Source organism: Scyliorhinus torazame, chromosome 12, assembly GCF_047496885.1.
Source record: "Scyliorhinus torazame isolate Kashiwa2021f chromosome 12, sScyTor2.1, whole genome shotgun sequence".
NCBI lineage: Eukaryota > Metazoa > Chordata > Chondrichthyes > Carcharhiniformes > Scyliorhinidae > Scyliorhinus > Scyliorhinus torazame.
Window position 1 is genome coordinate 159,379,507 of NC_092718.1, and position 27,871 is coordinate 159,407,377.

General features: G+C 47.1%; 1 protein-coding gene across 1 annotated transcript in view; it reads right to left on the reverse strand.

Annotated features, from left to right (window-relative positions):
- Nucleotides 1-21,605: 21,605 nt before the first annotated feature.
- The window catches only part of lrwd1 (leucine-rich repeats and WD repeat domain containing 1), a 61,291-nt gene continuing 55,025 nt past the window's right edge, over nt 21,606-27,871 (reverse strand). The window contains 1 exon segment of the mRNA XM_072470121.1: nt 21,606-26,535. Within this exon segment, the coding sequence (XP_072326222.1) occupies nt 26,395-26,535 (141 nt within the window). The 3' untranslated portion in view covers nt 21,606-26,394.

The following is a 27,871-nucleotide window of genomic DNA, read 5'->3' on the forward strand; positions in this document are numbered from 1 at the left end:
CTTCGGCTCTGGGAGCACAGAGAGCTTCATTCACCCGGACATGGTAAGACGTTGCTCGTCCCCAATTTTCCCAGCGCACCAAACCACCTCCCTCACCTCTGGGTCGCACTCGGTGCAAATCCGAGGGTGCACTACCGCAACCCTAACAATACAGGGCGCCTAGTACGCCAATTGTAAATTATACGTACTCCCAGATCTCTGCGCTCCTCTCTTATAGGGACTAGGTTTCCAATGCAACCTCAGGAGCCTAACCCTGAAATTCGAGGGGCCCCTACCCCCACTCACTGTATGTAGCCTCGCGACCCGAAAGGTCGACCCTCCCCCACTCTTCGCAAACCTCACCGCCGACTGCAAACCATGCGCCACCAGAAGCAGGCGGTATAGCATACAGGACAGGACTTTCATCAGGTCCGAGGTCCAGCGACTCTTGCGGGAGGGAGTCACCGAGGCCAGCAATAGCCCCTGGAGAGCTCAGGTGGTGGTCGTCAAGACCGGGGAAAAGAACCGGATGGTTGTAGATTACAGCCAAACCATAAACCTGTACACGCAACTCGATGTGTACCCCCTTCCCCAGATTGCAGACATGGTTAACCAGATCGTACACTACCGGGTGTTCTCCACGGTGGATCTGAAGTCTGCATACCACCATCTCCCAATCCACACGGAGGACTGCCACTACACGGCTTTTGAGGCAGGTGGCCGCCTTTTCCACTTCCTCCGGGTCCCCTTTGGCGTCATGAACGGGGTCTCGGTGTTCCAAAGAACAATGGACCAAATGGGGGACCAGTACGGACTGCGGGCCACATTTCCATACTTGGACAACGTCACCATCTGCGGCCATGATCAGCAGAGCCACGATGCCAACCTCCACAGATTTATCCAAATCGCCCAAACCCTTAACCTCACTTACAACAAGGAGAAATGCGTTTTCCGCACAACCAGACTAGCCAGCCTCGGCTACGTCGTGGAGAACGAGGTTCTAGGACCCGACCCCGACCGTATGCGCCCCCTCCTGCAACTCCCCCATCCCACTGCCCCAAGGCCCTGAAGAGGTGCCTCGGGTTCTTTTCATATTATTCTCAGTGGGTCCCCAAATATGTGGACAAAGCCCGCCCACTAATCAAGGCCACCATCTTCCCACTGGCAACTGAGGCCCGCCAGGCCTTCAACTGCATCAAGGCGGACATCGCCAAAGCCGCGACGCACGCGGTGGACGAGTCCGTCCCCTTCCAGGTGGAGAGCGACGCATCAGAGGTCACCCTCGCCGCTAGCCTTAATTAGGCAGGCAGACCGGCAGCGTTTTTTTCGCGCACCCTCACCACCTCCAAAATTCAACACTCCTTGGTCGAAAAGGAGGCCCAAGCCATTGTGGGAGCCGTACGGCACTGGAGGCACTGCTTCGCTGGTAGGAGGTTTACCCTCGTCACCGACCAACGATCGGTAGCCTTCATATTCAAAAATACGCAGCGGGGCAAAATCAAGAATGATAAGATCTTGAGGTGAAGGATCGAACTCTCCACCTATAATTACGATATAGTATATCGTCCTGGGAAGCTCAACTGGGAAGTTCCACCGTGGAGAACACACGGTAGTGAGCGATTTGGTTAACCATGTCTGCAATCTGGGGAAGGGGGTACACATCGAGTTGCGTGTACAGGTTTATGGTTTGGCTGTAATCTACAACCATCCGGTTCTTTTCCCCGGTCTTGACGACCAGCACCTGAGCTCTCCAGGGGCTATTGTTGGCCTCGGTGACTCCCTCCCGCAAGAGTCGCTGGTCCTGGGAAGCCCAGATGCCCTGTCCCGTGGCACATGCGCCTGCGTGCAAGATGACCGACTACGGGCTATCCACAATGACCTCTGCCACCCGGGGGGTCACCCGGCTTATCCACTACATCAAGGCCCGCAACCTGCCCTACTCCACCAAGGAGGTCAGAGCTGTGACCAGGGATTGCCAGATCTGTGCGGAGTGTAAACTGCACTTCTATCAACCAGATAAGGCCTACCTGGTGAAGGCATCCCGGCCCTTTGAGCGCCTCAGTATCGATGTCAAAGGGCCCCTCCCCTCCAATAACCGCAATACATATTTCCTCAACATTATTGATGAGTTCTCCCGCTTCCCCTTTGCAATCCCTTGCCCCGACATGACCACGTCCACCGTCATTAAAGCCCTACATAGTGTCTTCACCCTGTTTGGTTTCCCCAATTATGTCCACAGTGACCGGGGCTCGTCGTTCATGAGCGACGAACTGCGTCAGTACCTGCTCAGTAAGGGCATCACCTCGAGCTAGACTACCAGTTATAACCCCAGGGGAAACGGGCAGGTGGAGAGGGAGAACGCGACGGTCTGGAAGACCGTCCTATTGACCCTGCGGTCTAGGAATCTCCCAGTTTCCCACTGGCAGAAGTCCTCCCCGATGCGCTCCACTCTATTAGGTCCCTACTTTGCACGGCCACAAACGAGACCCCTCATGACCGCCTATTTGTTTTCCCCAGGAGATCGACCTCAGGGGCCTCACTTCCGTCCTGGCTGAAGACATCCGGGGCCCATCCTACTCAGAAAACAGGTCAGGAGCCATAAGTCCGAACCTCTGGTATAAAGAGCAGTCGACCTGTAGGCGGTTCTCAGTGTTAGATCAGTCGGAGGCAGGCACTGTTCTAGTTGATTAAAGCCAGTTTATTTCTACTCTTGTCATCTCGAATTGATGGTTGCATCAGATAGTAAAGCTTGTGTTCAGCCTTAATCAATTGATGGGCCCATACCTTTAGGGAGTCTTCTCTCATTGAAGGCTTGGGGCGGCACAATGGTTGGTATGGTTGCTTCACAGCGACAGAGTCCCAGGTTCGATTCCTGACTTGGCTCACTGTCTGTGCAGAGTCTGCACGTTTTCCCTGGCTGCTTGGGTTTCCTCCGGGTGCTCCGGTTTCCTCCCACAAGTCCCGAAAGATGTGCTGTTAGGTAATTTGGACATTCTGAATTCTCCCTCTGTGTACCCGAACAGGCGCCGGAGTGTGGCGACTAAAGGGCTTTTCATAGTAATTTTATTGCAATGTTAATGTAAGCCTACTTGTGACAATAAAGATTATTATTATATCTTCCATCGGGCAGGAGATACAGAAGTCTGAGAACACGCACGAACAGACTCAAAAACAGCTTCTTCCCCACTGTCACCAGACTCCTAAATGACCCTCTTATGGACTGATTTCATTAACACTACAGCCTGTATGCTTCATCTGATGCCAGTGCTTATGTAGTTACATTGTATATGTTGTGTTGCCCTATTATGTATTTTCTTTTATTCCCTTTTCTTCCCATGTATTTAATGATCTGTTGAGCCGCTCGCAGAAAAATACTTTTCACTGTACCTCGGTACACGTGACAATAAACAAATCCAAATCCAAATCCAAATCATATATAGACAATAAAATTTATCATTGCCGCCAATGTGTCAGATCAGCCTTTGCTTAACTAAAAAAGTATTTGAGGAGCAGGATCTCAAACATCTACACTTAGGGTCTTGGTTTCCGAGGGCAACAGTGATCCCTGTGCTTCAGGGACATACAACAGGCACCCAAAAGCACCAGAGAAGTACCAGCAGAATCCTCCATATCTGGTGGCAAGGAAGGTGGTCTAACATCAGCGTCACCTCCAAAGCCAACTTGCCCGGCACTGAGGGACTAATCAATTAAAACCAGTTCTGCTGGGGAGGACATGTTGTTCGCATGCCTGGCACCAGACGCCTGAAGCAACTGCATTAACACGGTGGCAGAAGACTCCCAGAGGGACAATTGAAACGCTTTAGGGGTGTAATCAAAACATCGCTGGAGATATCAAACAAGTACATAAAAAGCAAGAGGGTAGCCACGGAAAGGATTGGCCCACTGAAGGACAGGCGAGGGAATCTATGTGTGGAGCCAGAAGAAATGGGCAAGGTACTAAATGAATACTTTGCATCAGTAGTCACCAAAGAGAAGGAATTGATGGATGATGAGTCTGGAGAAGGGTGTGTAGATAGCCTGGGTCACATTGAGATCCAAAAAGACGAGTTGTTGGGCGTCTTGAAAAATATTAAGGTAGTTAAGTCCCCAGGGCCTCATGGGATCTACCCCAGAATATTGAAGGTGGCTAGAGATGAAATTGCTGAGGCCTTGACAGGAATCTTTGGATCCTCACTGTCTTCAGGTGATGTCCCGGAGGACTGGAGAATAGCCAATGTTGTTCCTTTGTTTAAGAAGGGTAGCAAGGATAATCCAGGGAACTACAGGCCGGTGGGCCTTACGTCAGTGGTAGGGAAATTACTGGAGAGAATTCTTCGAGACAGGATCTACTCCCATTTGGAAGCAAATGGACATATTAGCACGGTTTTGTGAAGCGGAGGTCGTGTCTCACTAACTTGATAGAGTTTTGCGAGGTGGTTACAAAGATGATTGGTGCAGGTAGGGCAGTGGAAGTTGTTTATATGGACTTCAGTAAGGCCTTTGACAAGGTCCCTCATGGCAGACTGGTACAAAAGATGAAGTCACACGGGATCAGGGTGAGCTGGCAAGATGGATACAGAACTGGCTAGGTCATAGAAGGCACAGAGTAGCAATGGAAGGGTGCTTTTCTGATTGGAGGGCTGTGACTAGTGGTGTTCCGCAGGGATCAGTGCTGGGACCTTTGCTGTTCGTAGTATATATAAATGATTTGGCGGAACATGTAACTGGTCTGATTAGTAAGTTTGCAGATGACACAAAGATTGGTGGAATTGCGGATAGCGATGAGGACTGACAGAGGATACAGCAGGATTTAGATTGTTTGGAGACTTGGGCGGAGAGATGGCAGATGGAGTTTAATCTGGACAAATGTGAGGGAATGCATTTTGGAAGGTCTAATGCAGGTAGGGAATATACAATGAATGGTAGAACCCTCAAGAGTATTGAAAGTCAGAGCGATCTAGGTGTACAGGTCCACAGGTCACTGAAAGGGGCAACACAGTGGAGAAGGTAGTCAAGAAGGCATACGGCATGCTTGCCTTCATTGGCCGGGGCATTGAGTATAAGAATTGGCAAGTCATGTTGCAGCTGTACAGAACCTTAGTTAGGCCACACGGAGTATTGTGTTCAATTCTGGTCGCCACACTACCGGAAGGACGTGGAGGCTTTAGAGAGGGTGCAGAAGAGATTTGCCAGGATGTTGCCTGGTATGGAGGGCATTAGCTATGAGGAGAGGTTGAATAAACTCAGTTTGTTCTCACTGGAACGACAGAGGTTGAGGGGTGACCTGATAGAGGTCTACAAAATTATGAGGGGCATAGACAGAGTGGATAGTCAGAGGCTTTTTCCCAGGGTAGAGGGGTCAATTACTAGGGGGCATAGGTTTAAGGTGTGAGGGGCAAGGTTTAGAGGAGATGTATGAGGCAAATTTTTTACACAGAGGGTAGTGGGTGCCTGGAACTCGCTGCCGTAGGAGTTGGTGGAAGCAGGGACGATAGTGACGTTTTAAGGGACATCTTGACAAAATACATGAATAGGATGGGAATAGAGGGATATGGAACCCGGAAGTGCAGAAGATTTTAGTTTAGATGGGCAGCATGGTCGGCATAGGCTTGGAGGGCCGAAGGGCCTGTTCCTGTGCTGTACTTTTCTTTGTTCTTTTGCCTCATGGGAGGTCATGGGTTGTGACCAACCAAAATGGAGAAGATTCAATTCAGGAGAATCCAAGCAGTACCCAAGTCACATTCGTTTACACAAATCTGGTGTGAATCTGACTGGATTTTGAAATGTAATCTTTCACAAAATTTGGGCATTAGGCCATTATTTGTTGCTCATCCCTTGAGAAGGTGGTGGTGAGCAATCCATGTTGTGTATGTATACATATCCACAATGCTATTTGGGAAGAAATTCCAGGATTTTGATCCAGCGACAGTGAAGGATAAATTATACGGTTTCAAGTCAGGATTGCGAGTGGCTTGGAGGGGAATTTGCAGGTGGTAGTCTGCTGCTTTTGTCCATTAGGTGGAAGAGGTTGCGGGTTTGGAAGATGCTGTCGAAGGTGCATTAGTAAGTTGCTGCATTATATCTTGAAGATGGTGTGCACTGTTGCCATTGTCTGTCAGTGGTGGAGGCAATGGTTGTTGAAGGTGGTGAATGGGGTGCCCATCAGGCTGATTGCTTTGTCCGGGATGGTGTTGAGCTTCTTGACTGTTGCTGGAGGTGCACTCATTCAGGCAGGTGGAGAGTATTCAATCACTCTCCTGACTTATTTCTTTTAGGTACCGGACAGGCTTTGAGGTGTCAGCAGGTGAATTACTCCCTGACCCAGTCCTGTAGCTACAGTATTAATATGGCTGTTCCCATTCAGTTTCTGAGCAATGGTTGCCCCCAGGATTTAGCAATGGTGGGTGATTTAACAATGGTAATGTCACTGCATGTCAAGAGGATATGGTGTGATTATCTCCTGTCGGAGTGGCATTCAACACAACAGAAGTGGCACATGCTCTGACAGGTTGGCTATGTATGTTGCACTTGCATCGAAGTCGCAAGCGAACTGAGATCTGCCTTGTGCACATCACTCTTTTTCAAATGGGCTTCAAGTCGACGGGATTTCCTGCTGGCGTGACACAGATTAGAAGGTCTGAGATTTTGGCGAGGCAGTGGTATTGTTGTTGGACTAGTAATCCAGAGACCCAGGGTAATGTTCTGGGGGCTGGATACGAATCCCACCGTGGCAGATGGTGACATTTGAATTTGATTTTTTTAAAATCTGGAATTAAAGGCCTAATGATGACCATGAAGTCATTGCTAATTGTCGTTAAAACCCATCTGATTCACTAATGTCCTTTAGAGAAGGAAATCGGTCATCTTACCTGGTCTGGCCTGTTAAGTAATGGGTAGACATTCCAATTAGTTGTCTCATTTATGTTAAGTATCCAATAATTGACACTGATATGTAAAGAGTCTTCAGGTGGCCTTTGTGTCAGGTGATGTGAAGATAAGAGTTTTGTGTTTGTGCAGAGTCTGTTAAAGTTAAATAAAGGTGTTTGTAAAAAGGAGCAGTACCTTTGACTCTTTATACAACAGCAGCTAAACGTCTAAAATGGCCGACATGTGACTCCAGATCCACAGCAATATGGTTGACCCTTAAATGCCCTCAGGGTGGGCAATAAAATGCTGGTCCAGCCAGCGATGCCCACACTGAATGAATAAAAAAATGCCCACACTGAATGAATAAAAGTGTTTTAATGAGTATTCATGAGATGCAAAGCAGGTAAATCAACCCGCCACTAACCTGCCGTTGGGAGAATTTCAAACTGTTTTTACGACTCCTGCTTGATTCTCCACTTCCGTCCTTCACCAAACCCTCCACGAGCAGGATGGGAGAATTCTGCCGTACAACAGGTTGCTCAACTTAGCAATTGAGTTTAAACACACTCCGAGGAGAAAGTTTAGTTTATTTAGAGTCAAGCTAATGGAAATGGAAAGAGATGACCAAACAAAGAGAAAGAAGCTAAATAGGTTAATTTAAAGTATTTCAGAAGGAAGAAGAAAAAAGTTGTTCCTTTCGTCGGTACAGACTTGGAGGGCCGAAGGACCTGTTCCTGTGCTGTATTGTTCTTTAGGGTTTTAGCCAAGGGTGGTATAATTTAAAAAAATAAATTTAGTGTACCCAATTCATTTTTTCCAATTAAGGAGCAATTTAGCGTGGGCAATCCACCTACACTGCACATCTTTGGGTTGTGGAGGCAAAACCCACACAACTGGGGGAGAATGTGCAAACTCTACATGGACAGTGACCCAGAGCTGGAATCGAATCTGGGACCTCGACGCCGTGAGGCAGCAGTGCTAAACACTGCGCCACAGTGCAGCCCCAAGGGTGATATCATGACCGGTACAGGCTTGCAGGTCCGAAGGGCTGTTCCTGGGCTGTATTGTTCTTTATTATTTCTGATGTAGAAGTAAACAATGCTTTTACATGTAAATTACTCTGACACTGTTGGTCACATAGAATTTGGTTGTGATTACAGTAAAACCAAGTATGCAACCCAACTTGTTAACTTTCAGCTATTATTGATGTTGGTTTAGTCATACTGTATTCTGGGAACTTATATACATGAGCATTTTACATTTTAATGTATACATCTTTTTCAAGTGGGGAGTGAGTGTAGCATATTGCAAGATCAGAATATTTTGTTATATTGCCCTCTCTGCTGCTGTGGTGTAAATAAAGTTAGTTTAATAATGGCTGCATGCAGCTAAGCATGCGCAATACACAAGTAACAATTCTCAGCAATGATGTAGCATCTATATTATCCGGCAAGCAGCAATGTTTTGCATTTGTTCAAGATATTTACATAATTGCTGTTCTGTGGAGGTTGGGTTAAGACAGGGATTCCCAAACTGGGTTCTGCAAGACTCGTCCAGGGGTTCCGTAGTAGGTCTGGCTGTTCTAAATTGGAAAAAAGCTGAACTTCCAGGTGGATCAATCAAAGGCGGGTTTTTCACTTTGTTGGCTGCATGCGCCAGCATATCAGCAGCCAATGCACTGAGGCCAGCCTGTGATTGGATGAGCTGGAAATATCGACTTAGTGAATTTAAACTCACAAGCAAGACTGAGAACGAAGGTGGCCGGATGCCAGGGCAAGGTAAGTCACATCTCTGGAGTGGAAAAGGCCAAAACCATGGGGGTCGAGAACAGCAATGGCTGAGAATGACCGGGGCTGGAACTGCAGGCGCCAAGAGGGTATGATATGTGTGTGTGTGAGAGGTGAGTCTGTGGATGCGTGCACGTGTCTTTAATGAGAAGCCAGCTCTCCAGAAGCACTCACTGTATTAAATTGATTGTGTGAGAGCAAAAGATCAGACTCACTCCTCGCATTAAATATGACAAAAAGATAAGACATGGAAGTATTTGTTGAATAAGATAATTTTTAAATTATAATAAATGTATGCATATAAGAAATTGGAAAAACTTTTACAAATTTAATTTTGTATGTTTGTACCCATTAAACAGTAATAATCTTTTCTTTGTGGTTTATGCTTCAATATACTAAGAACGTTTCAAAGGGACTTCCAGTGGTGGCCATGGTGTGAGTGGTCGCACAAGGGCAGCTCCTGCTCGAAGACATAGGAAAGAGCTCTTTTTACCGGATAATGGGTATAATTTTGACGATAAAGTGTAGTTGAAGGTCGGAGAAGTAGTTTCCCCCGGGAGTGGTATGTCCGCTGGTTACCAAACCCGGTAAAAGACGGTGAGTGATGAGGAGGAAAAGGTTGTAGTGGCGATTTGACAGGCTGACAACAGGGCGGGTGGTAGGACAGCTACGCAGGTCAAGAGGGGTGTAGTATGAGTATGGGAAGAAGGCAAGTTGTATGCTAACGCACCGGCTGCCAAGGCAGGCCACGTCCAGGGAAATATTGAGGATATGGGGCTCGGGATGTGGTTTCAGAGCCGGGGAAGATAAATGAGGTGTTTGGGGAGTATTGCCAGCGATTGTACAAGGTGGACCTTGGGGGAGAGGAGGGAGACATGGACGGTTTTTGGGTGAGCTGGTGTTTCCCCAGTTGGAGGAAGTAAAGAGGCAGGTGCTGGAGGAGTACCTGGGTCTGAGGGAGGTGCTGGATCGTACTAGGGTATGAAGTCGGGGAAGGCCCCAGGGCCAGATGGATACCTGCGGAATTTTACAAGGAGTTTGCAACGGATCTGGCACCACATCCTTTGGGGGCATTTAATAAGGAGTTGGATAAGGGGGATCTGCAGGAGATGATGCCACAGGCAGTGATTGCGTTAATCCAGAAAAAGGGGAAGGACCCGGTGGAATGTGGGTCATATAGGCCCATATCGCTCTAGAATACGGATGAGAAAGTACTGGCTGAGTTGCTGGCGGGAATGATGGATGATTGTGTCCCGGGGGTGGTTGCAAAGGATCAAACAGGCTTCATGAAAGGTAGGCAGCTCTCGAGCAACATAAGATTGTTGAATGAAGTCATGAATCCGTCGGGAGCCCTGGTACCGGAGGTAGTGGTGTCCATGAACATGGAGAAGGTATTCTACCGTGTGGAGTGGGGGTACTTGAGGTTCTGGGAAGGTTTGGGTTGTGGCCGAAGTTTGTGGTATGGGGTGCACTTGCTATACGTGGCACCAAGGGCGAATGTGCGGACGAATGAAATGAGCTCACGGAGCTTCGAACTACACAGGGGAACAAGGTCGGGCAGCCCACTGTCGTTGTTGTTGTTTGGACTGGCCATGGAGCCTTTGGCGATGGCTCTTGGGGAGCTGGCTGAGTGGCGTAGGATTATGAAGGGACAGAGGGAGCATTGGGTATTGCTCTATGCCGACAACCTATTGTACGTTTTGGTCCCGTTGGGGAGTATGGGAAGGATGAAACCAAAAGAGAAAATGCTGTAAAATCTTAGCAGGTCTGGCAGCATCTGTAGGGAGAGAAAAGAGCTAACGTTACGAGTCCAAATGACCCTTTGTCAAAACAAAAAGCCATAGAAAGTGTTTGATATTTATACTGTGGGGTGAGGGAATGAATGATGACTCATAACCACAGAAACCAAAGGAAGAGTGCTAATAGCCATTGAAACCAAGGGAAAAGAGTTCTAATAGCAGTCCTCAGAGAGAATAAAAGGTGTGAAAGGCCAAACAGCAGAGAAATTAAAATCAGAGGGTAAGCTGTGACAGATGTAGATGTGGGGGAAGGGGGGGTGCATGGGTGGGAGGGAGGGGAAAGCAAAGGAGAGAAAAGGAAAGGAGGGATAAGATGGGGGGGCACGGGGAGGAAGTATCTGAGAGTTGGCGCTCAGCCTCTGCGAGGGAGAGGTTGGTTCCCCAGATGACAACAGCACCCCCTTTGTCGGCAGGTTTGATGACAAAGTTGGGGTTGGACCTGATGGAGTGAAGAGCGGAAAGTTCGGAAGGAGAGGTTGGAATGGATGAGGGGGCAGAAAAATTAAGACGGACAATGCCCCATCCACAGTTCTCAATGAAAAGATCGAGGGCAGGTAATTGTCCTGGCGGGGGTGTCCAATGGGAGGCAGAATGTTGGAGGTACATGAAAGGACCTGTGGAACCAAAGAAGTGGGCACGGAGACGAAGGCCACGGAAGAAGAGTTCAACATCATGTGACCCTAGAATTCATTGAGGCGGGGACGTAAGAGTACAACGCTGAGTCCTTTGCTGAGAACAGCATGCTCAGCCTCAGAGAGGGGAAGGTCGGAGGATATGGTGACTACGCGGCAAGGGCTGGGGCTAGAAGAAATGGGGTACGAGGAATTGGGACTGGTGGGGGGCCTAGGATGGGCAGTGGTGTTGATAAGTTGTTGAAGCTTGTGTTCCTTAACATCTGCAAGAATCAGGAACAGTTTCTTGTTCAGGCGTCGAATGATGCAATGAAACTGGTGACAGGGACAGCTTTGAGAGTAAGATGGTGCTGCTGGAGAGATGTCGAGTGTCTTCATGTGGCGGCGCATGGCACTGAGTGTGGCTTTCAGCATGCGACGATAGCAAAATTTAAAGAATGTTGCATATCCAGGAGGTACCTGTAATCCTGGAGTTTACATGCAGGGTGTCATTTAAGTTGAAATCCCGTGGGGTAAGTCAGAGACGAAGATGGTCACTGAGGAAGGAAATATGGCTGTGGAAGCAAGTCTTGGTAAATACCTTGTCCAACATTGAGAGAAATGGAAAGCAGTGAATGTGGATAGCGGGAGGGACATATGGAAATCCTGTCAGAGAGAAGGGCAGTACTTTTTCAGGGTAGTGAGTTAAACACTGGATAAGCTTTTATCCAGCATGGGAAGGATCATAGGCCCGCTGGGGTGGTCTGGGGAGTTCTCGGGGTATAAGCTGAATGTAGGGAAAAGCAGTGTTCCCAGTGAATGAGTTGGGACGGCGAGCCAATTTAGGGGGGATGCCATTTAAGGTGGCTAGATAGGTTCAGGTATCTGGAGATTCAAGTAGCGAGGAAATGGACAATGCTCCACAAGTAGAACTTAACAAAGCTGGTGGAGGAGGACAGGGGGGGGTGGGGGGGATCTCAGGAGGTGGGATACATTGCAATTGGCTTTGGTGGGAAGGGTCCAAGTGGTAAAAATTAATATTCTGCCGAGGTTCCTGTTTATTTTTCAGACACTTCCAATCTTTATACCAAAGGCTTTTTTTTCGGAAGCTGGACACAATTATTTCGGACTTTGTATGGGCGGGGAAGGTGCCAAGGGTTGGGAGGACCCAGCTAACAGAGGCAGAGGCTTCAGTGGGGGTTGGCGCTGCTGAACCTGCTTCAATATTATTGGGCGCCAAATGTGGAAAAGATGTGGCGATGGTGTGAAGGAAAGGGAGAATGGGTTAGGATGGAGAAGGAAGGCAAAGACTATAGTGGCGGATAACGGGGGCAGATACGTGATGGTGAGTGGCAAATTACAGGGAGAGATGGTGGTTTTGGTAAACGTGTATGCCCCGAACTGGGATGATGCCAACTTTATGAGGCGAATGCTAGGACGCATCCCGGATCTAGAGACGGGAAAGCTGATAATGGGGGGAGACTTTAACACGGTGTTGGAACCAGGGCTGGATAGGTCGAAGTCCAGGACTGGTAGGAGGCCGGCAGCAGCCAAGGTGCTTAAGGATTTTATGGAGCAGATGGGAGGTGTGGACCCGTGGAGATTCAGTAGACCTAGGAGTAAGGAGTTCTCGTTTTTCTCCTATGTCCATAAAGTCTATTCGCGCATAGACTTTTTTGTGTTGGGTAGGGCATTGATCCCGAAGGTGAGGGGAACGGAATATACGGCTATAGCCATTTCGGATCATGCCCCACACTGGGTAGACTTGGAGATAGGGGAGGAAACAGGAGGGCGCCCACCCTGGAGAATGGACATGGGACTAATGGCGGATGAGGGGGTGTGCCTAAGGGTGAGGGGATGTATTGAAAAGTACTTGGAACTCAATGACAATGGGGAGGTTCAGGTGGGAGTGGTCTGGGAGGCGTTGAAGGCGGTGGTTAGGGGGGAGCTGATATCAATAAGGGCACATAAAGGGAAGCAGGAGAGTAAGGAACGGGAGCGGTTGCTGCAAGAACTTTTGAGGGTGGACAGACAATATGCGGAAGCACCGGAGGAGGGATTGTACAGGGAAAGGCAAAGGCTGCATGTGGAATTTGACTTGCTGACTACAGGCACTGCAGAGGCACAATGGAGGAAGGCGCAGGGTGTACAATATGAATATGGGGAGAAGGCGAGCAGATTGCTGGCACACCAATTGAGGAAAAGGGGAGCAGCGAGGGAAATAGGGGGAGTGAGGGATGAGGAAGGAGAGATGGAGCGGGGAGCGGAGAGAGTGAATGAAGTGTTCAAGACATTTTATAAAAAATTATATGAAGCTCAACCCCCGGATGGGAGGGAGAGAATGAAGGAGTTTTTGGATCGGCTGGAAATTCCCAAGGTGAAAGAGCAGGAAAGGGTGGGACTGGGAGCACAGATCAAGGTAGAAGAAGTGGTGAAAGGAATTAGGAACATGCAGACGGGAAAGGCCCCGGGACCGGACGGATTCCCAGTTGAATTTTACAGAAAATATTTGGACTTGCTCGCCCCGGTACTGACGAGGACCTTTAACGAGGCAAAGGAAAGGGGACAACTGCCCCCGACTATGTCTGAAGCAACGATATCGCTTCTCTTAAAGAAGGAAAAGGACCCGCTACAATGCGGGTCCTACAGACCAATTTCCCTCCTAAATGTGGATGCCAAGGTCCTGGCCAAGGTAATGGCAATGAGAATAGAGGAATGTGTCCCGGGGGTGGTCCACGAGGACCAAACTGGGTTTGTGAAGGGGAGACAGCTGAACACGAACATACGGAGGCTGTTAGGGGTAATGATGATGGCCCCACCAGAGGGTGAAACGGAGATAGTAGTGGCGATGGATGCCGAGAAAGCATTTGATAGAGTGGAATGGGATTATTTGTGGGAGGTGTTGAGGAGATTTGGTTTTGGAGAGGGGTATGTTAGATGGGTGCAGCTATTGTATAGGGCCCCAGTGGCGAGTGTGGTCACGAATGGACGGGGATCGGCATATTTTCGGCTCCATAGAGGGACAAGGCAGGGATGTCCTCTGTCCCCATTACTGTTTGCACTGGCGATTGAGCCCCTGGCGATAGCGCTGAGGGGTTCCAAGAGATGGAGGGGAATACTTAGGGGAGGAGAAGAACACCGGGTATCTTTATATGCGGATGATTTGCTACTATATGTGGCGGATCCGGCGGAGGGGATGCCAGAAATAATGCGGATACTTGGGGAGTTTGGGGATTTTTCAGGGTATAAATTGAACATGGGGAAGAGTGAGCTGTTTGTGGTGCATCCAGGGGAGCAGAGTAGAGAAATAGAAGACCTACCGTTGAGGAAGGTAACAAGAGACTTTCGTTACTTGGGGATCCAGATAGCTAAGAATTGGGGCACATTGCACAGGCTAAATTTAACGCGGTTGGTGGAACAGATGGAGGAAGATTTCAAGAGATGGGATATGGTAGCACTGTCAATGGCAGGGAGGGTGCAGGCGGTTAAGATGGTGGTCCTCCCGAGATTCCTCTTTGTGTTTCAGTGCCTCCCGGTGGTGATCACGAAGGCTTTTTTTAAAAGGATAGAAAAGAGCATCATGGGTTTTGTTTGGGCCGGGAAGACTCCGAGAGTGAGGAAGGGATTCTTACAGCGTAGTAGGGATAGGGGGGGGGCTGGCACTACCGAGCCTAAGTGAGTACTATTGGGCCGTTAATATTTCAATGGTGAGTAAGTGGATGGGAGAGGAGGAGGGAGCGGCGTGGAAGAGATTAGAGGGGGCGTCCTGTAGGGGGACCAGCCTGCAGGCTATGGTGACAGCCCCATTGCCGTTCTCACCGAGGAACTACACCACGAGCCCGGTGGTGGTAGCTACACTGAAGATTTGGGGACAGTGGAGACGACATAGGGGAAAGACCGGAGCATTGGGGGGGTCCCCGATAAGAAACAACCATAGGTTTGCCCCGGGGGGACTGGATGGGGGATATGGAATGTGGCAAAGAGCAGGAATAACGCAACTGAAAGATCTATTTGTGGATGGGAAGTTCGCAAGTCTGGGAGCGCTGACCGAGAAATATGGGTTGCCCCAAGGGAATGCATTCAGGTACATGCAATTGAGGGCTTTTGCGAGGCAACAGGTGAGGGAATTCCCGCAGCTCCCGACACAAGAGGTACAGGACAGAGTCATCTCAAAGAAATGGGTGGGGGATGGTAAGGTGTCGGATATATATAGGGAAATGAGGGATGAAGGGGAGACTATGGTGGATGAACTAAAAGGGAAATGGGAAGAAGAGCTAGGGGAGGAGATCGAGGAGGGGCTGTGGGCAGATGCCCTAAACAGGGTAAACTCGTCGTCCTCGTGTGCCAGGCTAAGCCTGATTCAGTTTAAGGTATGACACAGGGCACATATGACTGGAACACGGCTCAGTAAATTTTTTGGGGTGGAGGATAGGTGTAGCCTGTGACAAGGCAGTTGCCAATTAGGGCTAGTTTTCATTTTTGTTATTTAATATTTATTTATTTTTTGTTTATATAAAAAAGGTCATTGTTATCTGTATTGTTATAATGTTGTGTAAAGGATGCACAATGTACTGTGTTGGTTGACCAAAAATTTTCAATAAAATATTTATTAAAAAAAAAAGGATGGAGAAGGAATCTGGCAAGGGGTCCAGTTTAAAGGCCGTAGCGACAGCAGTGTTGCCAATGGCGCACAGTAGGTATTCAGGGAGCCTGGTAGGTGCAGTCCATGGTGAAGATTTGAAACCAGTTGAGGAGGCATTTTAGGTTGGAGGGGACACGCAGACACAGGGAGAATGTGCAAACTCCAGTGAGCCAGGGCCGGGATTCGAACCCAGGTCCTCAGTGCCGTAGTCCCAGTGCTAACCACTGTGCCACCATGCTGCCCTTATTGGTCATGTTTATAGCCTTTGAGAAAGTAATGGTAAGTTGCCTTCTTGAACTGCTGCAGTCTGTGATGCAAGCACTCTCATGGCACTGTTAGTCTGGCATACCAGAGACAATGAACAAATGGCAACATATTTCCAAGTCAGGATAGTGGACAACTTGAAAGTTATGGTATTCCCATTCTGCCCTTATCCTTCTTGGCAGTACAGATCACAACCCTGCACACATTACTGCAGCGTATCCTGTGGATCAAAGAGTGGTTACAGAACAGAAAGAGGCCATTCAGCCCATCATGTCTTTACAACTGCCTGCATGTGCAGTTCAGTTAGTCCCATTCCCTGCCTTTTCCACGTAGCCCTGAAAATGTTTCCCCCTCAGCTAGTCATTCAATTTATTTTTGAAAGCCATGACTGAAAGTGCCTGAGGCAGTACATTCCAGATCTTAACCACTTGCTCGGTATAAAGGTTTTTCCTCATATCGCCTTTTCTTCTTTTGCTGCTCATCTTAAGTCGGCGTTAAACTGGTTCAACAGCCTTCCCCCAATCGGTACATTCTCTCTGTCTACATTGACCTCTCATGATTTTGAACACCTCTATCAAAACTCCTCTCATGCTCTCTTCAAGAACAGACCCAGCTTATCGAATGTCCTTTAGGGAAGGAAATCTGTCACTCTGACCTTGTTTGGCCTACATGTGACTCCAGATCCACAGCAATGTGGTTGACTCTCAAAACGTCCACAGGGATGGGCAATAAATGTTGGCCCAGCTAGCGAAGCGCACATCCCATGAACGAATAAAAAAAACAGAACTCAAGTGCCTCATCCCTGGAACCATTCTAATGAGCCTTTTCCACACCCTCTCCAATATCTTCACAACCTTTCTAAAGTGTGGTGTGCAGAAATGGACACAATACTCCAGTTGAGCCCAAACTGGTGTTTTATGAAATGTTCATCATAATAATAATATATTCTTTATTGTCATAAGCAGGCTTACATTAACACTGCAATGAAGTTACTATGAAAAACCCCTAGTCGCCACATTCCGATGCCTGTTCGGGTAGAGAAAGAATTCAGGAAGTCCAAATGACCTAACAGCATGTCTTTCAGGACTTGTGGGAAGAAACCGGAGGAAACCCATGTAGACACGGAGTTAACGTGCAGACTCCGCACAGTGACCCAAGCCGGGAATCGCACCTGGGACCCTGCTGCCGTAAAGCAACAGTGCTAACCACTGTGCTACCCCACCACCCACTTACTGGCTTTTGCTTTGTCATTATTTATAAAACTTAGGATCCTATATGTGCCTTATTTACTACTTTCTCTACCTGCCCTTCCAACTTCAATAATTTGTGGCTTATACCCCAAAAACCCTCTGCGCCCTGCACCCACTTTAGGATTGTACCTTTTATTCTATGTTACATCTTCTAGTTCCTCGAAAATTCTTCACTTCATACTTCTCTGCATAAAATTCTATCTGCTATCTGTCCGCCTTTATACGACCCCATGAAGTCCCTCACTCGTGTCCTCTCTAAATCATATGTTGTGCCATCTGCAAATTTTGAAATTGGGCCTTGTACGCCGAAGTCTAGATCACTAACATAAATCAAGAAAAGCAGTGCTCCTAATATCGTCCCCGGGTAACCCCACCAAATACTTTCCTCCAGTCCAGTCACTGAACCAACTTTGTATCCATGCTGTCGGTCTTTTATGCCATGGGTTTCAACTTTGCTGACAAACTTGTCATGTGAAACTTTATCAAGCCCTTTTTAGACATCCATGTGCACATCAACCACATTACCCTCATCATTACCTGGTTGAATAATTCAATAAAATGAGTTTAAATTATTTTTTGCCTTCATCTCAAATCCATACTGACTTTCCTAATGAATCCACATATACCCCAGAGGCAGTTAATTTTGCCCCAATTATCGTTTCTAAAAGTTTTTCCACCACCGAGGTTAAGTTGTTTCGCCTGTTTTGAAGAAGGGTGCAACGTTTACATTTCCCCAGTCCTCTGGCACCACCCGTATCTAAAGATTGGAGTCACTGCCGCTGCAATTTCCACCCTTACTTCCCCCAGTTTCCACAGTGCTGGAGGGAGTGAATGTTTAAAGGTGGTGGAGGCTGCCAAACGGGCTGCTGGGCCCTGGATGATGTCAAACTTGCTGCATGTTGTTGGTACTGCACTCATCCAGGCAAGACATGTGCTTTGGGAGTCAGGTGAGCTACTCACTGCCTTTGACCAACATTTGACCTGGTCTTGGTAGTCACAGTAGTTATGTGGCTGGTCCAGTTCATTTCCCCCCCCCCCCCTCCAGGATGTTAATCGTGGGGGATCTAGTAATGTTGATGCTGCCGAATGTAAAGGAATAGTGGCTAAAGCTCTATTGTTGATCATTTATCAGTTATGTGTGGTGAGAACATCACTTATCAGTTATCAACCCAAGCCTGAATATTGTCCAGGTCCTATTGCACGAGGGCGTGAAGTGTTTCATTACGAGAGGTTGTAAATGGAACTGAATACTTCAGTCATCAGCAATGATTGCCATGTTTGAGGGTGGAGAGAAGGGCATTGATGAAGCAGCTGAAGATGGTTGAACTTAGGATACTGCCCTGAGGAACTCCAGTAGTGATATCCTTGGGCTGAGATCATCAAACACTGACAACCACAACCTTTTTCCTTTGTGCTGATTATGCACCAGCCAGTGGCAGTTTTTGCCAATCTTTCCAATTGACTTCAAGTCTACCAGTTCTCTTGATGCCATACTCGGTCAAATGCTCCTTGGTGTCAAGGGCAGCCACTCTCACCTGAACTCTGAATTTCAGCTCTCTTGTCCATGTTTGGACCAAGGCTACAATGGCATCTGGAGCAAAGTAGTACTAGTGAAACCCGAAATAAGTCTCACTGAGCAGATTAGTGGTATCATTTGATAGCAATGTGGACCATACCTTCCATCGCTTTGCTGATGATTGGGTGTAGACTGGATTGGATTTATCCTGCTTTTGTGGACAGAAGACACCTGGGCAGTTTTCTCTCATGTTGGGTGTTGTCACGATACTGGAACAGCTTGGTTAGAGGCATAGCTAGTTCTGGAATTTGTGTTTTGAGCATTGCAACAGGGATGTTGTTTGGGCTGATAGCCTTTGCTATGAACAGTGCATTCAGCCATTTCTTGATATCACATGGAATGAGCTGCATTGGCTTAAGACTGGCAAGTATGATAGGGACCAAGATCGATCATCCATTTGCCACTTCTGCCTGAAGATGGTTACAAATGCTTTACCGTTGTCTTTTATATTTGTCATGCTGGGCTCCACTATCATGGAGAATGACTATATTCCCGGAGCCTCCTTCTTCATTAAGTTGTTGTAAACGTTTGTACGTTCTCCCCGTGTTTGCATGGGTTTTGCCCGCAGAACCCAAAGATGTGCAGGGTAGGTGGATTGGCCACGCTAAATTGCTCCTTAATTGGAAAAAAATAATTGGGTACACCAAATTTATTATTAAAAAGTTGTTGTTAACTACCATTCGCAATAGGGATGTAGCTGGACTTAAGAGCGTTTGCCTGATCCATTGATTGTGGGATCGCTTAGCTGTCGATATATAGAATGCTACTTCCATTACTTAGCATGCAGGCAGTTGTGTTGTAGCTTCAGCAGGTTGGTATCTCATTTTCAAATACTCCTCGTGCCACTCCTGGCATTCTACACTCAATGAAACATCGTTCCGTCAGTGACATGCCAGGGCATGAAGTCACAGATTGTGTTGGGAGTGCAATTTACTGTTATTGCTGGCCCACATCCTCATGGATATCCACTTTTTAGCTGCTAGTTTAGTTCTGAACCTAGTCCATTTAGTAGGGCAGTAGTCCCACACCACACCAGGGCATTCACATTGTGAAAATGAGATTTTGTATCTAACAGCCCTTTGTAATCACTCTTACCAACACTGTCTGGAATATACGCATTTGCGTCAGATTGGTGAGGACAAGATTAATTAGATTTTTCCCTCGTTTAGGTTTTCTCACCAACACCCCGAAGCCCAAAGTGACAACTGTGGGTTGTACAAGACTTGGCCATTTCGGTCAGTAGGGACGTTTCTGGTGGCACAGTTGTTAGCACTGCTGCTTCTTGGCACCGAGGACCCGGGATCAATCTTGGTCCTGGGTCACTGCCCGTGTGGACTCCCCGTGTCTGCGTGGGTCTCAAAGATGTGCAGGGTAGGTGGACTGGCCATGCTAAATTGTCCCTTCATTGAAAAGAAAAAGAATTTGGTACTTAAAAAATTAATTAAAAAGTAGGGGCGCTTCTAAGTCACTGGTGATAATAGACGTTGAAGAACACCGCCTCCCGCAGCCAGAGTAAATTCTGAGCCCTTGCTATCCTCATTGCTTCTTCCAAATTATATTCAACGTAAAAAAGTACTGATTCATCAGCTGAAGGAAGGGTAACAAGCAGGTTTCCTTGGCAATATTTGACCTGATGTCATGAGATGTTCTGGGGTCTGGAGACAATGTTGAAGACTGCCCTGATCATTTTGGCTTGCGGAAGTGACATCAAGTAAATAGGGGAAAACCATTGTACATATAATTACATGGAATGTACAGCACAGAAAAAGGCCATTTGGACTGACAGCAACATGACTGTGCTTGTACTTCACACAAGCCGCCTCACACTCTACTTCATCTACCCCCATCATTATTCCTCCTATTCCATTTTCCCTCATCCTCCTATTCTAGGTTTATCTAGCTTTCCTCTAAATCCATCTCTGCTGTTCGCCTCAGGTATTCTTTGTGGTGAGGTCTTGGGGCGCAGTGGTAGAGTCTGAGCCAGAAGCTTCAGGTTCAAGTCTTACTCCTGGATTTGACCACCAAGGAAGGTGCATTCAAATGGGTCGAATATCAACTTGTAAATCCTTCCAACATTTACACCAATGGCAGTAACTAGGATTGGGAGAGATTCACATGATGGAAAGAGGGCTGGGGCCTTTACTATCACGATCCATAGCTCAAGACTACAATGTGCATGTAAAAGTCTACATTGCCACAGGAACTCAAACTCTTTTTAGGGGAGTTGCGTAGTTGTTTTAATGGCTAATGTGGAACCAACAGCATAGGGTATGATCCCTGTTCTGACTGGATGGATTCAGGACCTGCCTTTGGGCAGAGAACTGAGGATGAGTCTTGGTGTAGCAAGTTCCATATTCTAACCATTCTGGGGAAAATATATTTCTCCTGAATTCCTTATTGGATTCACAAGTGACAATTATTTTTTTAATATAAATTTAGAGTGCCCAATTCATTTTTCCCAATTAAGGGGCAATTTAGCGTGGCCAATCCACCTACCCTGCACATCTTTGGGTTGTGGGGGCGAAGCCCACGCAAACACAGGGAGAATGTGCAAACTCCACACAGACAGTGACCCAGAGCCGGGATCGAACCTGGGACCTCAGCGCCATGAGGCAGCAATGCTAACCACTGTGCCACCGTACTGCCAGGTAAGTGCCCATCTTGCACTATTGACATCTAGCTATTGATTGCTTTGTTTCCAGTGATTAAAACTATGTTAAAAAAACACCAAGCTATAAAATTCTAATCAATGCCAGAGGCACAGTATCCGTTTTCTTTCGCATGTAACATTCTTTAGTAATTTAGGAGAAAATATTGAAAGACACAGTAGTCAGGTGCATATTATTTCAGATGATCGGGAGTGAATTACATATAATACATACTGTTCTGTTACTAAACAGGGGCTCTCTCACTTTAAAACCGCAACATCCAATTTTTAAAAGTAACTACTGCCTCCGATCAGTTTAACTGCTATATGGTGAAGGAAATTTACAATGTGGTTACTTTGTTAAGAAATTCTGAACTACCATCATCACACTTCATGTCATACATGTCATCATGCATGCCATCTAAATGTCTACTTTTAAAAAATACATGAAAGAACAAAGGCAATTTTTGACATATAGACAAAACCTTTTCCAGCTACTTCAAGCCAGATTCCTAACTGATATGAGGATCCACGTAAAAGCAGTTAGCATATAAATAACAGCATAAAAGAACAGTGATTACCATGATACAGGATGTAAGTCACACATAACAACATACTAGTAGTAAAATGATTGTGCATTATACACTAAAAGCGCGGGAGAGGAGCCGGAGATTTAAAAGCACGGGAGAGGAGCCGGAAATTTAAAAGCGGGAGAGGAGCCAGAGTTAAAAGCGGGCGAGGAGCCGGAGATTTAAAAGCGTGGGAGAGGAGCCACCTCCTCTAACCTAAGGGGTTGAGTGAATATCAGGTAAGCTCTTTCTTTTTCTTGTTTTATCCGCAAGTTATCTAGAGGGGAAGGCAGTGCAATGTTCCTCCTGCAGAATGTTTGAGGCGAGGGACACTGTCAGTGTTCCTGCTGATTTCACCTGTGGGAAGTGCACACATCTCCAGCTCCTCAAAAATCGCATTAGGGAACTGGAGCTGGATGAACTTCGGATCATTCGAGAGGCAGAGGTGGTCATAGATAGAAGCTTCAGGGATGTAGTTACTCCGAAGAATGAAGATAGATGGGTGACGGTGAGAGGGGCTGGGAGGAAGTAGTCAGTACAGGGATCCCCTTTGGTCGTTCCCCTTCGTAACAAGTACACCGCTTTGGATACTAGTAGGGGGGGGGGACACGACACTTACCAGGGGTAAGCCATGGGGTACAGGTCTATGGCACAGAGTCTGCCCCTGTTGCTCAGAAGGGAAGGGGGGAGAGGAGTAGAGCATTAGTCATTGGGGACTCCATAGTTAGGGGGATAGCTAGGAGATTCTGTGGGAACGAGAGAGACTCGCGGTTGGTGTGTTGTCTCCCAGGTGCCAGGGTCCGTGATGTCTCGGGACCATGTTTTCGGGATTCTTAAGGGGGAGGGCGAGCATCCCCCAAGTCGTGGTCCACATAGGCACCAACGACATAGGTAGGAAAAGGGATGGGGATGGAAGGCAGGTATTCAGGGAGCTGGGTGGAATCTTAGAGCTACAACAAACAGAGTTACTGTCTCTGGGTTGTTACCCGTGCCACGTGCTAGCGAGACGAGGAATAGGGAGAGAGAACAGTTGAACACGTGGCTACAGGGGATGGTGCAGGAGGGAGGGATTCAGATACCTGGATAATTGGGGCTCATTCTGGGGTAGGTGGGACCTCTACAAATGGGATGGTCTACACCAGAGGGGTACCAATATCCTGTGCGGGGAAATTTGCTAATGCTCTTCGGGGGGGGGGGGGGGGGGGGGTTTAAACTAATTCAGCAGGGGCTTGGGAACCTGAATTGTAGCTCCAGTATACCGGAGGTTGAGAGTAGTGAGGTCATGAGTAAGATTTCAAGATCGCAGGAGTGTACCGGCAGACAGGAAGGTGGTTTGAAGTATGTCTACTTCAACGCCAGGAGTTTCCGGAATAAGGCGGGTGAACTTGCAGCATGGGTTGGTACCTGGGACTTTGATGTTGTGGCCATTTCGGAGACATGGATAGAGCAGGGACAGGAATGGATGTTGCAGGTTCCGGGGTTTAGCTGTTTCAGTAAGCTCAGGGAAGGTGGTAAAAGAGGGGGAGGTGTGGCATTGTTAGTCAAGGACAGTATTACGGTGGCAGAAAGGACGTTTGATGAGGACGCGTCTACTGAGGCAGTATGGGCTGAGGTTAGAAACCGGAAAGGAGAGGTCACCCTGTTGGGAGTTTTCTATAGGCCTCTGAAAAGTTCCAGAGATGTAGAGGAAAGGATTGCAAAGATGATTCTGGATAGGAGCGAAAGTAACAGGGTAGTTGATATGGGGGACTTTAACTTTCCAAATATTGACTGGAAACCCTATAGTTCGAGTACTTTAGATGGGTCAGTTTTTGTCCAATGTATGCAGGAGGGTTTCCTGACACAGTATGTAGATAGGCCAACAAGAAGCGAGGCAACATTGGATTTGGTACTGGGTAATGAACCAGGCCAGGTGTTAGATTTGGAGGTAGGTGAGCACTTTGGTGATAGTGACCACAATTTGATTACGTTTACTTTAGTGATGGAAAGGGATAGGTATATACCGTCGGGCAAGAGTTATAGCTGGGGGAAAGGCAATTATGATGGAATTAGGCAAGACTTAGAATGCATAGGCTGGGGAAGGAAACTGCAGGGGATGGGCACAATTGAAATGTGGAGCTTGTTCAAGGAACAGCTATTGTGTGTCCTTGATAAGTATGTATCTGTCAGGCAGAGAGGAAGTGGTCGAGCGAGGGAACAGTGGTTTCCTAAAGTAGTTGAATCACTTGTCAAGAAGAAGGAGGCTTCTTCTTCAAAGATGAGACGTGAAGGTTCAGTTAGGGCGCTTGAGAGTTACAAGTTAGCCAGGAAGGACCTAAAGAGAGAGCTAAGAAGAGCCAGAAGGGGACATGAGATGTCCTTGGCAGGTAGGATCAAGGAAAACCCTAAAGCTTTCTATAGGCATGTCAGGGATAAAAGAATGACTAGGGTATGAGTAGGGCCAGTCAAGGACAGTAGTGGGAAGTTGAGCGTGGAGTCCAAGGAGATAGGAGAGGCGCTAAATGAATATTTTTCGTCAGTATTCACACATGAAAAAGACAATGTTGTCGAGGGTTCATAAGGAGGTGTTAGCAATTCTGGAAAGTGTGAAAATAGATAAGTCCCCTGGGCCAGATGGGATTTATCCTAGGATTCTCTGGGAAGCTCCTCCCAGAGGGAGGAGATTGCTGAGCCTTTGGCTTTGATCTTTAAGTCATCTTTGTCTACAGGAATAGTGCCAGAAGACTGGAGGATAGCAAATGTTGTCCCCTTGTTCAAGAAGGGGAGTAGAGACAACCCCGGTAACTATAGACCAGTGAGCCTTACTTCTATTGTGGGCAAAGTCTTGGAAAGGTTTATAAGAGATAGGATTTATAATCATCTAGAAAGGAATAATTTGATTAGGGATAGTCAACACGGTTTTGTGAAGGGTAGGTCGTGCCTCATAAACCTGGTTGAGTTCTTAGATTTGGTGACCGAACAGGTGGACGAGGGTAAAAGCAGTTGATGTGGTGTATATGGATTTCAGTAAAGCATTTGATAAGGTTCCCCATGGTAGGCCACTGCACAAAATACAGAGGCATGGGATTGAGGTTGATTTAGCGGTTTGGATCAGAAATTGGCTAGCTGTAAGAAGACAGAGGGTGGTGGTTGATGGGAAATGTTCAGCCTGGAGTTCAGTTACTAGTGGTGTACCACAAGGATCTGTTTCGGGGCCACTGCTGTTTGTATTTTCATAAATGACCTGGAGGAGGGCATAGAAGGATGGGTGAGTAAATTTGCGGATGACACTAAAGTCAGTGGAGTTGTGGACAGTGTGGAAGGATGTTGCAAGCTACAGAGGGACATCGATAAGCTGCAGAGCTGGGCTGAGAAGTGGCAAATGGGGTTTAATGCAGAAAAGTGTGAGGTGATTCATTTTGGAAGGAGTAACAGGAATACAGAGTACTGGGCTAATGGTAAGATTCTTGGTAGTGTCAATGAGCAGAGAGATCTCGGTGTCCATGTGCATAGATCCCTGAAAGTTGCCACCCAGGTTGATGGGGTTGTTAAGAAGGCGTACGGTGTGTTAGCTTTTACTGGCAGAGGGATTGAGTTTCAGAGCCAGAAGGTCATGTTGCAGCTGTACAAAACTCTGGTGCAGCCGCATTTGGAGTATAACGTGCAGTTCTGGTCGTCTCATTATAGGAAGGATGTGGAAGCATTGGAAAGGGTGCAGAGGATGTTGCCTGGTATGGAGGGAAGATCTTATGAGAAAAGGCTGAGGGACTTGATGCTATTTTCGTTAGAGAGAAGAAGGTTAAGAGGTGACTTAATAGAGGCATACAAGATGATCAGAGGATTAGATAGGGTGGACAGAGAGAGCCTTTTTCCTCGGATGGTGATGGCTAGCATGAGGGGACATAGCTTCAAATTGAGGTGAGATAGATATAGGACAGATGTCAGAGGTAGGTTCTTTACCCAGAGAGTAGTAAGGGCGTGGAATGCACTGCCTGCAACAGTAGTGGACTCGCCAACACCAAGGGCATTCAAATGGTCATTGGATAGACATATGGATGATAATGGAAAAGTGTAGATGGGCTTTAGAGTGGTTTCACAGGTCGGTGCAACATCGAGGGCCGAAGGGCCTGTACTTCGCTGTAATGTTCCATTGTCTGTATTTATTATTCGGATTTAACCACAAGCAGCACCGCAAGTCACCTGCTATTATTTGTTACATTGGCTCAATGATTCTTCGACCGTGTTCCTCTTCTCAAAGGCACATTTCTCATTCAGAAAGGGCTCAGGATTCTCAGATTAAAATGCATGGCTTTTTTGAACACAATACTAGAATGCCGTACAGCACCGTGCAGTGCCACTCGAGTCAAGGTGGCTGAATATCTGGATTGTGGGCATCCAGTTGTTCTGCTCCCCTGCTAAAAACGCTATGTTCTTTTCCAAATAACAATTATGTTTTTGTCCGTCACTGCTACAAGGTATTTAAATTCTCGGTCCGTGGTTACATTATTTATCAATGTTCCTTCAATTATTTCCCCCCGTGCTTCTATGGCCGGCCACTTCAGAATCTGCAAATGCACAAGAATGTGAACAAAGTGAGCAAACGGACCAAACTACCATCCACCATCTAATATTTTGTGAGTACAAATGCCGTGTCCTCAGATGCATGAATGTTGTGCATTCCTATGCAGATATATAATCATTAAATGCTTTACAGTGAAGTTGCAGTGTTCCATAAATGCTTTCCCCATCCATCCTTAATTAGAACCATGAACAACAGACTGATATGGCAAGTTAAAAAATCAAACTCCTAATGTAATTTATCTTAAAAACATTCACACGGTAAAAATAGCGAATAGAAACTAATTTTTTGCGAAGGAAGTATTTCATTCCCCTTTTCCCTTCACTGGGGCAGAATAAACAATATACAAAACATGTGATGTTGCCTCTTGTACTCTGCTTTTAAAAATCAAATACTCAATTTTTTAAATCCATCACATTAAGAATGTAACGTTGCCCCATGGGAATGTTCTTCTCAAGGAAACAATTACGCTTCAACATTTAATTTTTTTTAAATAAAGTGGTGAAGCCACATTCTACTTGGGGAGAACCAAATGAGTTCAGTAGAGTGAAGATTTTTAAAATTTAGAGTACCCAATTCTTTTCTTTCCAATTAAGGGGCAATTTAGCGGGACCAATCCACCTAAATCCAGATCCTGCACGTCTTTGGGTTGTGGGGATGAGACCCACGCAGACACGAGGAGAATGTGCAAACTCCACAAGGACAGTGACCTGGGGCTGGGATCGAACCCGGGCCCTTGCGCCGTGAGGCAGCAGTGTTAACCACTGCACCACCGTGCCGTCTCCAGTGGAGTGAAGATGCATTTTTTCATGTAGTGTTGTTTTGGAATCACAGTTATGTTATCAGAGGGGACATTGAACAGATAATGCATCATTCTTAATCCACTCTTGTAAACCCAAGATGTTCTATCTGGCTGGATAACAGACTGCCCCTTTCTCTTCTGGCTTGAGAAGAATATATTGGAATATATCCGAGATTGTAAAGAACAAATAACAGTGAAAACTGGGGCAGCTCAGAAGCACAGTGGTTAGCACTGTGGCTTCACAGCGCCAGGGTGTCAGGTTCGATTACCCGCTTGGTCACTGTCTGTGCAGTCTGCACGTTCTCCCTGTGTCTGCGTGGGTTTCCTCCGAGTGCTCCGGTTTCCTCCCACAGTCCAAAGACATGCAGGTCAGGTAGATTGGCCATGCTAAATTGCCCTTTGTGTCCAAAAAGGTTAGGAGGGGTACAGGTTTAGGGGGATAGGGTGGAAGTGAGGGCTTAAGTGGGTTGGTGCAGACTCGATGGGCCGGATGGCCTCCTTCTGCACTGTATGTTCTATG